General features: G+C 44.5%; 1 protein-coding gene across 1 annotated transcript in view; it reads right to left on the bottom strand.

Moving 5' to 3' along the window:
• ADTRP (androgen-dependent TFPI-regulating protein) overlaps positions 1 to 11,074 on the bottom strand; it is a 35,125-nt gene that overhangs the window by 7,636 nt on the left and 16,415 nt on the right. The window contains exon 4 of the mRNA XM_010000933.1: positions 4,749 to 4,864. Coding sequence (XP_009999235.1) covers positions 4,749 to 4,864 — 116 coding nt within the window. The remainder of the gene's footprint in view (positions 1 to 4,748; positions 4,865 to 11,074) is intronic.

Genomic DNA, 11,074 nt, shown 5'->3' on the forward strand with positions numbered 1-11,074 from the left:
GGAAAGAGGTATTCACCAGCACCTTTTCTCTAAGTCTAAAATTAGGAGGAGGGGAGAATCATAGAATCATTAAGGTTGGAAGGGACCTTAAAGATAATCTAGTTCCACCCCCCCTGCCATGAGCAGGGAACCCACCACTAGACCAGGTTGCACAAAACCTCGTCCCACCTGACCTTAAAAACTTCCAGGGATGGGGCATCAGCAACCCCCCTGGGCAACCCATTCCAGTTCCTCACCACCCTTATAGTGAAGAATTTCTTCCTAATATCGAACTTAAATCTCCCCTCTCTCAGTTTAAAACCATTACCCCTTGTCCTATCACTGTCTTCTCTGACGAAAAGCCCCTCCCCAGCTTTCCTGTAGCCCCTTCAGGTACTGGAAGGCCCCTAAAATATCTCCCTGGAGCCTTCTCTTCTCCAGGCTGAACAGTCCCAACTCTTTCAGCCTGTCTTCGCAGCAGTGGTGGTCCAGCCCTTTGATCATCTTGGTGGCCCTTCTCTGGATCCTCTCCAACAGGTCTGTATCTTTCCTAGGCACTAGAGCTGTACACAGTATTCCAGGTGGGCTCTGACCAGAGCAGAGGGGCAGAATCACCTCCCTGGCCCTGCTGGCCACACTTTCTCTGATGCAGTCCAGGATGCAGTTGGTCTCTGGGCACCAGCACACACTGGTGGCTCATGTTGAGCTTCTCATCTACTACCACCCCCAAGTCCTTCTCCACAGGCCCCCCCCCCAGCCATTCTTCTCCCAGCCTGTATTTGTGCCTGGGGTTGTGCCAACCCAGGTGCAGGACCTTGCACTTGTCCTTGTTGAGCTTCATGAGGTTGGCACTGGCCCACCTCTCCAGCCTGTCAAGGTCCCTCTGGATGGCCTCCCTTCCCTCTGAGGTGTCAACCACACCACACAGCTTGGTATCATCAGCAAACTTGCTGAGGATACACTCAATCCCACTGTCCATGTCTCCAACAAAGATGTTAAACAGCACTGGTCCCAGTACTGACCCCTGAGGGACACCACTCATCACCTGCCTCCACTTGGACACTGAACCACTGACCACAGCTCTCTGGGTGCAGCCATCCAGCCAATTTCTTATCCACTGAGTAGTCCATTTGTCAAATCCAGGTCTTGTCAGTTTGGAGACCAGGATGCCATGTGGGACAGTGTCAAATGCCTTGCACAAATCCAAGTAGATGAAATCAGTTGCTCTGCCAGCATCCACCATCTCTGTAGCCTTGTTGTAGAAGGCCACCAGATTGGTCAGGCATGATCTGCCCTTAGTGAAGCCATGATGGCTGTCACCAGTCACCTCTTTAATTTCCATGCGCCTTAGCAGAGTTTCCAGGAGGATCTGCTCCAAGCAGGAACCTCACCAGATTGCCATGACTTCTCAAATATGATGGACAGAGGCTAAGCAATCACATCTGCCAGCTCCCTCAAGACACATGGGTGAATCCCATCAGGTCCCATAGATTTATGCACCGCCAGATTCCTTAGATGGTCATGAACTTGCTCTTCTCCTACAATGGGGGGTGCTTAATTCTCCCAGTCTCTGCTTTCACCTGTTGTGACCTTTGTGTTGAGGCTGGAGCACTTGCCAGAGAAGACTGAAGCTAAGAAGTCACTGAGGACTTCAGCCTTCTCAATATTCTGAGCTACTACCTTGCTTGTTTCCTTCAGGAAAGGGTCTACAGAAACAGGTAGGTAGGACGTAGAGGTGCAGCTGCTTTGCTCCTTTGTTCCAGAACCATTTGCAAAGCAGTGTTTGGAAAAGAGAAAGAAGGAAAAGGAAGAAGATGAATATGCCTGCTTTATAGGGCTTCTTTTCTCCTAGTTAGGCCCTCTCTTTCAGCCTTTTTCTTCTCTCAAAAGATGTCTTGCAGTGTCTGTCAGATCACTGATATTCCTTCATTGTTAACAGCTAGTAAGCGTGGCTGGTAGAAAATGCCTGGAGCTAACATTAAAATGGTCTTTATATATTAAATATAGGGAAAAATACATTTTTATGGGTAAAATTTTATATCTTTGTATTGAATATGTAAACAATACAAAGAATAGGGCAGGTCTCCAATGACTGTATAAGGATGTGCCATTGTAATGATGGGCAGCACTTCCCTAAGTGGACCTTTGGGACCAATGAGTCCAAAAAGGTTTAATTCTTGGGTAAAGAAACACATCTGAGGAGTTTGCTGTACTTCCCACCATAAGTGCCAACACAGGAATGCAATCCCACTCTCTCTGAAGGCGCACAGCCTGTCACCTTGCACTGAGCAGCACATATCAAAGAGAAGTGACAAACAGGCTGCCCCACCAGCCTGAAACTGTGTCACGAAACTCAGGAATGAGAGAGTGCTAAGAAAAACAACAAAAAAAAATTGTCTGAATATGTGAATTCTCATTTCTCTGGTTAGAGAAGGAAGGCATAAAAAAAGGAGGGTAAAGTGGTAAAAGGAAGAGTAGGGACAATGTGGGCCCACTGCTGAATGAGGTGGGAGCCCTGGTGACTGAGGATGCAGAGAAGGCAGAGTTATTGGATACCTTCTTTGTTCAGTCTTCACTCCTAAGACCAGCCCTCATGAATCCTAGGCCCTGGATGTAACAGAGAAAGCCTGGAGGAAGGCAGACTCTCCTCTGGTCAGTGAGGATTGGGTTAGAGGTCAGTTGGGTAACTTGAACATACACAAATCCATGGGCCCCAATGGGATGCACCTCATCAATGTTTACAAGTATGTTAAGGACCAGTGTCTGGAGGACACAGCCAGGCTTTTTTTCAGTGATGTCCAGTGATAGGACAAGGGGCAATGGGTGCAAACTGGAGCATAGGAAGTTCCAGGTAAACATCAGAAAAAAACTTCTTTACTGTGAGAGTGACAGAACGCTGGGACAGGCTGTCCAGAGAGGCTGTGGAATCTCCTTCTCTGGAGTCTTTCAAGACCTGTCTGGATGTGTTACTGTGTGAACTGCCCTAAATTCTGTGGTGGTCCTGCTCTGGCAGGGGGATTGGACTTGGTGATCTCCAGAGGTCCCTTCCAACCCTTAACTTTCTGTGACTCTGTGAAAGCTGTTGTCCATGGTGGAAGGAACCAAGACAAGGAGACAGAAAGAAAGCAGATGGTAGGTTGCTTGCTGCCTCAGGAGAAGAGAAAGCAACATTATTGATATCCTAGTATAATTTATCCAGTTATCAGGGCCCTGGGACACAGGGGACAGGTTCTCTAAGGGACAGTTTTTCCCTCAGGACTCTGGCAGCATTATGCAACATCAATTCAAAGAAGATACTGAAAGGGCTCAAATATGTTGATTCTTCTGCTGAATTTCCTCCTTTGATGAGGATTCAGGGCTTGGCATGAGCCATGTCTCCTGTGGAGTGAAATTGTTCAGCTGACAGGGGCTTTAGGGGAAAGCACAGCACATATGACTGCAATAGCTGCCTGGAGAGCTGTCTGGTCTAAAATCCAAATGCTGTCAGAAGACAAGCACAACAAAGCTGGTGTTAAGTAACTGAGTGAACCAGAACATAGAAAAGGAATTGAGGAAGCTGTGGTCATAATCCTAGTAGGCTCAGGGCTGGATTAGGATAAATGGTTCCTAACTTGGTTATGTCATGTAGCAGTGAAGTCTATTGCTTCCACAGCCACTCTGATGGCTTCCAAGTCATAAGAGTGTTTCACCTGTGTGGTTTATTTTCTATTCCAGATTTTTGTTTGCTGGGCTCAAGGTAGTCTCTAGCTGAGAGTGAGAACTGGTGGGTAGGAATAAGAAAGATGGTTTCTTCCATAGTCCCAGTGACTTCTCAGAAAGCTTTGCAAATTCCCCCCTTGCTGACCAGTTGGTCTGTATCCTCTGTTATCTCCTGACCTCTGGATAATCTCTGATATCACAGGATGTCCTGAACCTATACAGACCTGCTCCTGAGCTGATTTGCAACATAAAGCACCTTCAAAGTGGTTAGAAGTGGTGGCAGCTGCCCATAGCTAAGATGGGGTGGGCAGCTCCTCCAGACCCCAGCACTACAGCCTAGATGCGATGAGCAGGATGCAAACCCAGCTCCAGTTGTAAGACACACACAGGAGGTGGTTGGAGGGCTATGAGCAGAGTGGGAGGGCTGATTAGCTACAGTTTGTTCTCTTAGGATCACCCTCCTACAGGTTGGAGGTCAACTGTGGCACATTGCTGGAAACGTAAGCTGTGTGTCTACTGGTGGAGTGGGAGGTGGTGGTGAGGCTGATGCCCTCCTGTTGCCCATCAATTTACACCTGGCTATGAGTATTATTTTCTGTCTCAAGTTTCTAAATCCAGTCATGTGTCCCTGCCAAATACCAAGTGGAGTTTTACTCCTCTTCTGCTCCTGTGACTCCCAGACATTTGATATTTGGTGGTTTTGCAGTGAGCAAGACAGTAAGCAATGGTAAACTTGATGGTGCTGGTAGAAATTAAAGGAGAACTTCAGCCCAGTAGAAATAACCCAAAGTACTCCTGAGTTCATGGCGCTTTCATTATCTTTCTATAAAAGGCCCCAGAAAAGGAGGAGATATCCTGTGTAGTCTCAGGAGCTGTATTATGTTTGAAGATACCTCATCTACCTATGTCTGGAAATAGTTTTCATGGATCTCGGCTGAAGCTTAAATGGCTTCTCCACAGAACAGATTGCTCTCTCCCACATGCCTGGCAGGGAACTTAAGTAAAGTGTTTGGCCTTGTTTAACAAAGTAGATCACTTGAGGAAAATGTTTTAAAGTACATAATTCTTACCAACTGATATACAGAAAAGCAACGAATCCCAGTAAGATCAGCCCCTTCCTCTTTGCTGGGTAACGGTGCGGGGTGGCAAAGATTTCCAGGAAAGCAAATGGCAGAACAGCTGTGTGCTGAGGAGAAAAGAGAGCCCATCAATGACCCATCACATGCCTCACCTTCCATCATTGCTGATCACGAAGCTCAAGAGCCTGCCCGTGAGCAAGGGATTATTTAACTATACTGGATGTTATTGTATACAAATGCACATTTTAAAATTATTATTTAAAAATAAAATAAAATAGTGAAGAAGTATCCCCTGCAGTAACAAGCAGAGAAATGTTCTTGTTAGTGTGCTGCAAAATGTACTGGAACAAAGTCCACCTTTCTTCATAACAGGTGAGCTTTTCTTCTACATTTTTATAATGGGATTTTACTTTTATTTTTTGTAATTCCCACAAGAGTGCAAAAGATATTTAAGCCCATTGTTATGTGTGTCTGAGGATGACCAAAGTCTCCTCCTCAAACTCACTAAGCAATTACAGAATTGCCTTCACATTTTCTTCAGGTTACTATTGTATTGTATTATATATATTGTTGTTTACTACTTACTCCAGTGCAAATAAGTGTCGTGCCTCTCTTTGTAAACTGAAAAGCAGAGTGGTAATGTACAGGGGACCTAAGTGATTCAAGGTGATGAAGGAACTTCAGATAAGCTCAACCAAGAGTTCGTAAGAAGTTATCTTGCTGAAGTGGCTTTTTCTTCTCTCCTTTTTTTTTTTTTGTCAAAGAGTTTGAATTGTATTGAAAAGCATCTGTTTCAAGGGCTTTTATGATGGAAACTGAGCATGGTGGATTTTCAGCACAGGGCAGGTGGTGCTTGCACTGAGTGTTTTGTGGTGTGGATCTGCCTGCAGGAGGGATGTTTGTCGGCTGTGCAGCTGTGGGGAGGCTGGGAGCACAGCAGAGCTCCTCCTGGGCTGGCAAGTTAAATGTGGCGCTCTTGGGATGCCAACTCCTTGTCTTGTTGGCTGATCAGTGGCACCTTCAGAACATAATTTGTCAGGGTGATACTTCCCCACTAGGAGTTTTGTAATGTTCCCTGGGCAAACAAAACGATAATTCTAAATTACAGTATCTAGGACACAAAGGCTAAACTGAGGAAAAACACAGCAAAAACAGTCAATGAGGTGCAATGGGAGAAAACTATAGCAACAACTGTAGCTGACAAGTTGCTTACATTCATAATAATTTAAGCAAATAGGTAGATGGGAAGGGGCAGGAAGAGGTGGGTGGAAGCATATAAAGTCTGACTTAAAAAAAAAAAAAAAAGCATCCAACTTAATGGTTTATTTTTTTTTTCCCTATAGGCACAACCTGCTGGGTGTATGGTATAAAGTTGCCTCTTATCCAAAGGAATTGGTTCCATTACCTTCAATCTACCTATTTATCAGAAGTTGTGCTGAATATCTGATATGGTAGGGTGGCATCAAAGTTTTATTGATGCGTATTTATGGTATGAGTTGGCACAAAGATATCTTATGTCCTTTAAATACACATTGAACTACATCCAGCATGCATTAAAACATTCTTCACCTATTTGTTTTAGAGGCAGACATCCATTTTTGACTGCCACTGCCAAGCTCCATGTCCTCCTTCAGGCCCCCCAGTGCACCCCCAGCAGTTGCTATTCATATCTGGCTTTTCTTCTACCAAAATAACCTTTCCAGCTCTATTGCTATTTTCCAGAGAAAGGAGATAGAAAAGATTTATTTGGTGTTCCAGTTCCTCTGACTCGTTGGCACTGAGGTTTTTCTCTGTTCTGTTTCACTGAGATATTCTTCAGCTCTGCAGCCTGCTTGGTTGATAGCAGAGGTCTAGTTGTATCAGTATAAGTAATTCCTGGATTAATTTAACCAGGAAAATATCTTGGTGCACAGAGTTTTCATATATAAACCTTGTCAATGTCTTTTAGTCAGAAATATATGTGTTAAGCTGCTTTTAGAATTATAAAAATGTTTATTTTCCATGGATGTTCAATAGATTGTCTCTGAATAAAACCAAAATGCCCACGGAAGGGAGCAATGGTAGAAAACTTGTGCTTCATCCTCACTATCAGGTTTTTTGCAGTGGATTTGTCCATCATGGAAAGTGGATGTAGGTCCTTGTTTTCATCTGGCATCCAATGGGCTTCAGGATATTCCTTTGGGATACATGAAATGTCCTTGCTAGTCAATGAGTTTAAACACTTCTAACAACTATAAGCTGGTTGTTGCAGCTGTATTATTGCTGTCCTAAGCAGGATTTAGTAGGAATGGCCTGGTGGAATAATCCTTTGTTGAAGTGAATAGTTTTTAGGTGGGGATTCTTTTATATCCTTATTTCCCTAGTTTGGAGCTGTTTGTTCTCAGAGTGAACGTTAAGTAAGTACAAGTCAGTACTGTGATGCTCCTTTAATAGAAAAAGTGTGAGGCATTCCAGGGTGGTATTAACAGGAATATTGTGTGTAGGAGAGACCTAGGAAATGACCATTCTGCTCTGCTTGAATTGATGAGGATTTGGTTGGCACTCTGTCCCTGATTTAGGGCACCTCATTTTGACAGGTGCAGATAATAGGGAGCTTGTCCAGAAAAGGACAGCATGAACAGCAAGAAAGTGTGAACAGGAAACCATCCAAGGGAAGGAATAGAGTAATTTTAGAATAATCTATTTCAGTTGCAAGGGACCTGCAACATCATCTAGTCCAGCTGCCTGACTAATTCAGGGCTAACAAAGTTAAAGCCTTTTTAAGGGCATAACCAAACACCTCTAAAACACCAACAGGGTTGGGGCATCAACCACCTCTCTAGGAAGCCTGTGCCAGGGTTTGACCATCCTCTTTGTAAAGAAGTGTTTCCTCACGTCAGGTCCAAATCTGCCCTGATGGACACAGTTTTGAGCCATTCCAGTGTCCTGTCACTGGATCCCAGGGAGAAGAGGCCAGCACTTCCATCTCTACTTCCCTCCTCAGGAAGCTGTGAAGAGCAGTGAGGAGGCTCCTCAGCCTTCTTCTCTCCAAGCTAAGCAAACCCAGAGACCTCAGCCACTCCTCACAGAACGTGACTTCCATTCTCTTCACCAGCTTTGATCCGCTCCTCTGGACACATCCAAGGACCTTCACATCCTTCTTACATTGCAGGACCCAGAACTGCACACAATGCTCCAGGTGAGGCTGCACCAGCACCAAATACAGTGGGATAATCCTCTCTCTTGACCAGCTGGTGATGCTGTTTGATGCACCCCAGGATACAGTTTGCCCTCTGGGCTGCCAGGGCACCCAGCTGGCTCACACTGTCCCTGCTGCCAACCAGCACCCCCAGATCCCTTCCTGCAGGGCTGCTCTCCAGCCACCCCTCCCCCAATTTGTACTTGTGTCCTATGCAGAATCCAGCATTTCAACTTGTTAAATTTCAGCCCACGAATCATAGCCTAATGCCCAATGTTCCATTCTATCTAGATTTCTCTGCAAGGCCTCCTGTCAAGAGAGCCAACAAGCACATCCTAGTTGAGTATCATTAGCAAACTCACTAGTGGTGCCTTGAATGCCCACATCCAGATCATTGATAAAAATACTGAACATTCTGGCCTACATAGGGGCCTAGAATTGAGCCCTGAGGAACTCTGTGGGTGGCTGGTCACCAGGCAGATGTAGCCTCATTCACAGCAACTCTTTGAGCTCTGCCACTCAGACAGTTCTTCAGCCAGCACACCATGTACCTGCTGATCTCACTGTTGGGCAACTTGTCCAGAAGGATGCTGTGAGGGACAGTATAAAAAAAATCTTAATTGCTAAAATCCAGAAAAATTACTTCCTCTGCCTTTCCTCCATCCACTACTCAGGTGACCTTATTGTAGAAGGATATCGAGTTAGTTAAAGAGGGCTTTTTCCCTTTGTGAACACATGCTGACTGTGCCTGATGATCAAGTTACTCTTTAAATGCCTTTTCATAACACCCAGTATAATCTTCTCCATAATTTTTCCAGGAACTGTACTTAGACTCACATGTCTGTAGGCTCTCAGGTCTTCCCTCATGCCCTTATGGTAGCTTGGAATAATGTTGGCTAGGTTTCTGTCAGCAGGGACTTCACCAGACTTCTAAGACCTTTGGTAGGCAATTGAGAGGGGTCCTGCCATAACACCTGCCAGCTCCTTCAGTACTCTGGGATTAATCTCATGAGGGCTCATGGACTTCTGAACATTCAGCTGATATAGCTGGTCCTTTACAATTTCCATGTCCACAAATGAAAAATCACTGTTCCTACCCGTATGGTCCTCCTACTCAGGGGACTGGGCAGCCCCTAAAAATCACTACTGAATGTGTTGTTGCATCTACAGAGAAAAGGGAAAAAAAAGAGATGTTTCAAAGGCTTGAGGGGTCAATACAACAATGACTGTGATGGGCAAGTTCTCCATGTCCATAATGGGTAGAAGCAAGAGCAATTTGCTCAGTTTTCCTCAAGAGAGATCTATCTTTATACTTGGAAATATGTTGCAAGAGCAAGCAGGGAAGAGAGCACCTAGGGCACCCGGGCAAGCCCTTTAGAGAAGTTAGGCAAGAAGCTGAGTGTGGTTCTGCCAAGGAGCCTCTGGCCATCTCTGACCCAGCCTTGTTCTTTCTCTGACTCAGTGAGCTGAACCAGCTACCCAGAGCTGTGCAGACTCCAGAGCTGGTGCAAGTGTAGGTGTCCAGGAGCACAGAATGAAGATGGGTTCTCTTCTTCCGATGGGAGCAAACTATCATGACCAGGACCACCAACATCTCCACTCAGTCAACTTCTCTTTTCCAGTTTGTACATCTATGTGCTGCCTAACAATACACGGATCCCACAGGAAAGGGGGAAGAGGAGAGAAAAGCAGAGCTTTGCATTTACAATTTCTCATTTGTCTGGCAGGACTGAGCAGCACCACACTGGATAATGGCTGAAGGCACCTTGCAGCACCCATGAACGTGAGGAGAGCATGACATAGTCCACAACAAGCTGGAGGTGGTGAGGGAGACCCCACTGCTCTAACACATGCATTCGTACTGGTGATGGGTAGGAAATTGGTAGTGGTTGGGAGCACTCCTTGTTATTCTGTGTTGGCTTAGAAAATGCTGATCTGCTTAACTAGCCATTTTTTGGCAGGCTCTTCTTCTTACAGAGGAGTTAGAGAAAATACTCAGGGGCATGTACATCAAAAGAAGTTTGAAAGTCACTGGCAAGGATGAAAATTTGGCTGCTTTTGGAAATAACCAAGAGTTTAATGGAAGGGGTAGGTTTAAATATCTGCTCTGCCTGATTCACAGGGAATTGAAGCTGAGCTTCCCATTCCCTGGAAGAATGCTCCCAACTCCAAGATCCTGAACAAGTGTTCAGGAGTGGGGCTGTCTGCCTCTTGTTTTGTGAACAGGTTATTAGAGGTCTTGGATCTACCTTGATTTGGAAAAAGAAGAAAAGAAAACAAGAAAGAAATTAATATGTTGTGGCATAAAATGTTGCTTTCTTCCCAAGTCCAATGATGACACTGGAACCTGACTTAAAGTGTGTTCTGTGTCTTCTGTAGAAATAATTAGATCTTCTGAAAAATGTTTGGCCATATAATAATCCAGAGTTAATTATTAACAGACTATTAGCTTATTCCTAGTTGAAGAGAATCAATGTATACATTAACTAGACATCTTTTTTGCAGGGCCATTTCAACTTGCCATACAAATTACTTCTTGAGACAGACTTCTACAACAGCTCTCAGCTGCTTCAAGTACTTCCAGGATGAAAACATATTTGTTTAGCATTTTTTCTTTTGTGGATATAAAGCTTCTTTTATTTTTAATTTTTTTTTTCCTTCCTCCTCTGCTTCCCTCTCATGTACACATACACCCCAGGCCAAATAAACCAGTGGGGGAAATATTCCCTCTGCACATCTGCTAACCCAGAGTCTGCTGGTGACTTCAGGTATTTCTGCCAAGCCCAGTTTGTCCATTAATAGTAAAATAATGGTGAAGCTTCTACCAAATAACCCAGCCTGTTTACAAGAGCAGATGCATATTTAAACAGCAGACACCAGAGGAAGGCCTGGTTGGCTACAGGGTGCACAGCCTGCCCTTTGCCTACGACACACAGTTGCCTTTCCAAATGATTTCTCTCTCACAGCCGATAGAGTTGACTTTGGCAGCAGCAATAGTGATAGACCATAGATCATGGTTAATCATATTTGCTGAAAGGCCTTAAAGGCTTCTCATATCTTTCTCAAAAAAAAAAAAAAAAAAAAAAAAAAAAAAAAAAAAAAAAAATTTTTTTTTTCTTTGGGTTTTTTTTACAAAGGG

The sequence above is a fragment of the Chaetura pelagica genome, unplaced genomic scaffold, assembly GCF_000747805.2.
Source record: "Chaetura pelagica isolate M959 unplaced genomic scaffold, ChaPel_1.0 scaffold104, whole genome shotgun sequence".
Classification (NCBI taxonomy): domain Eukaryota; kingdom Metazoa; phylum Chordata; class Aves; order Apodiformes; family Apodidae; genus Chaetura; species Chaetura pelagica.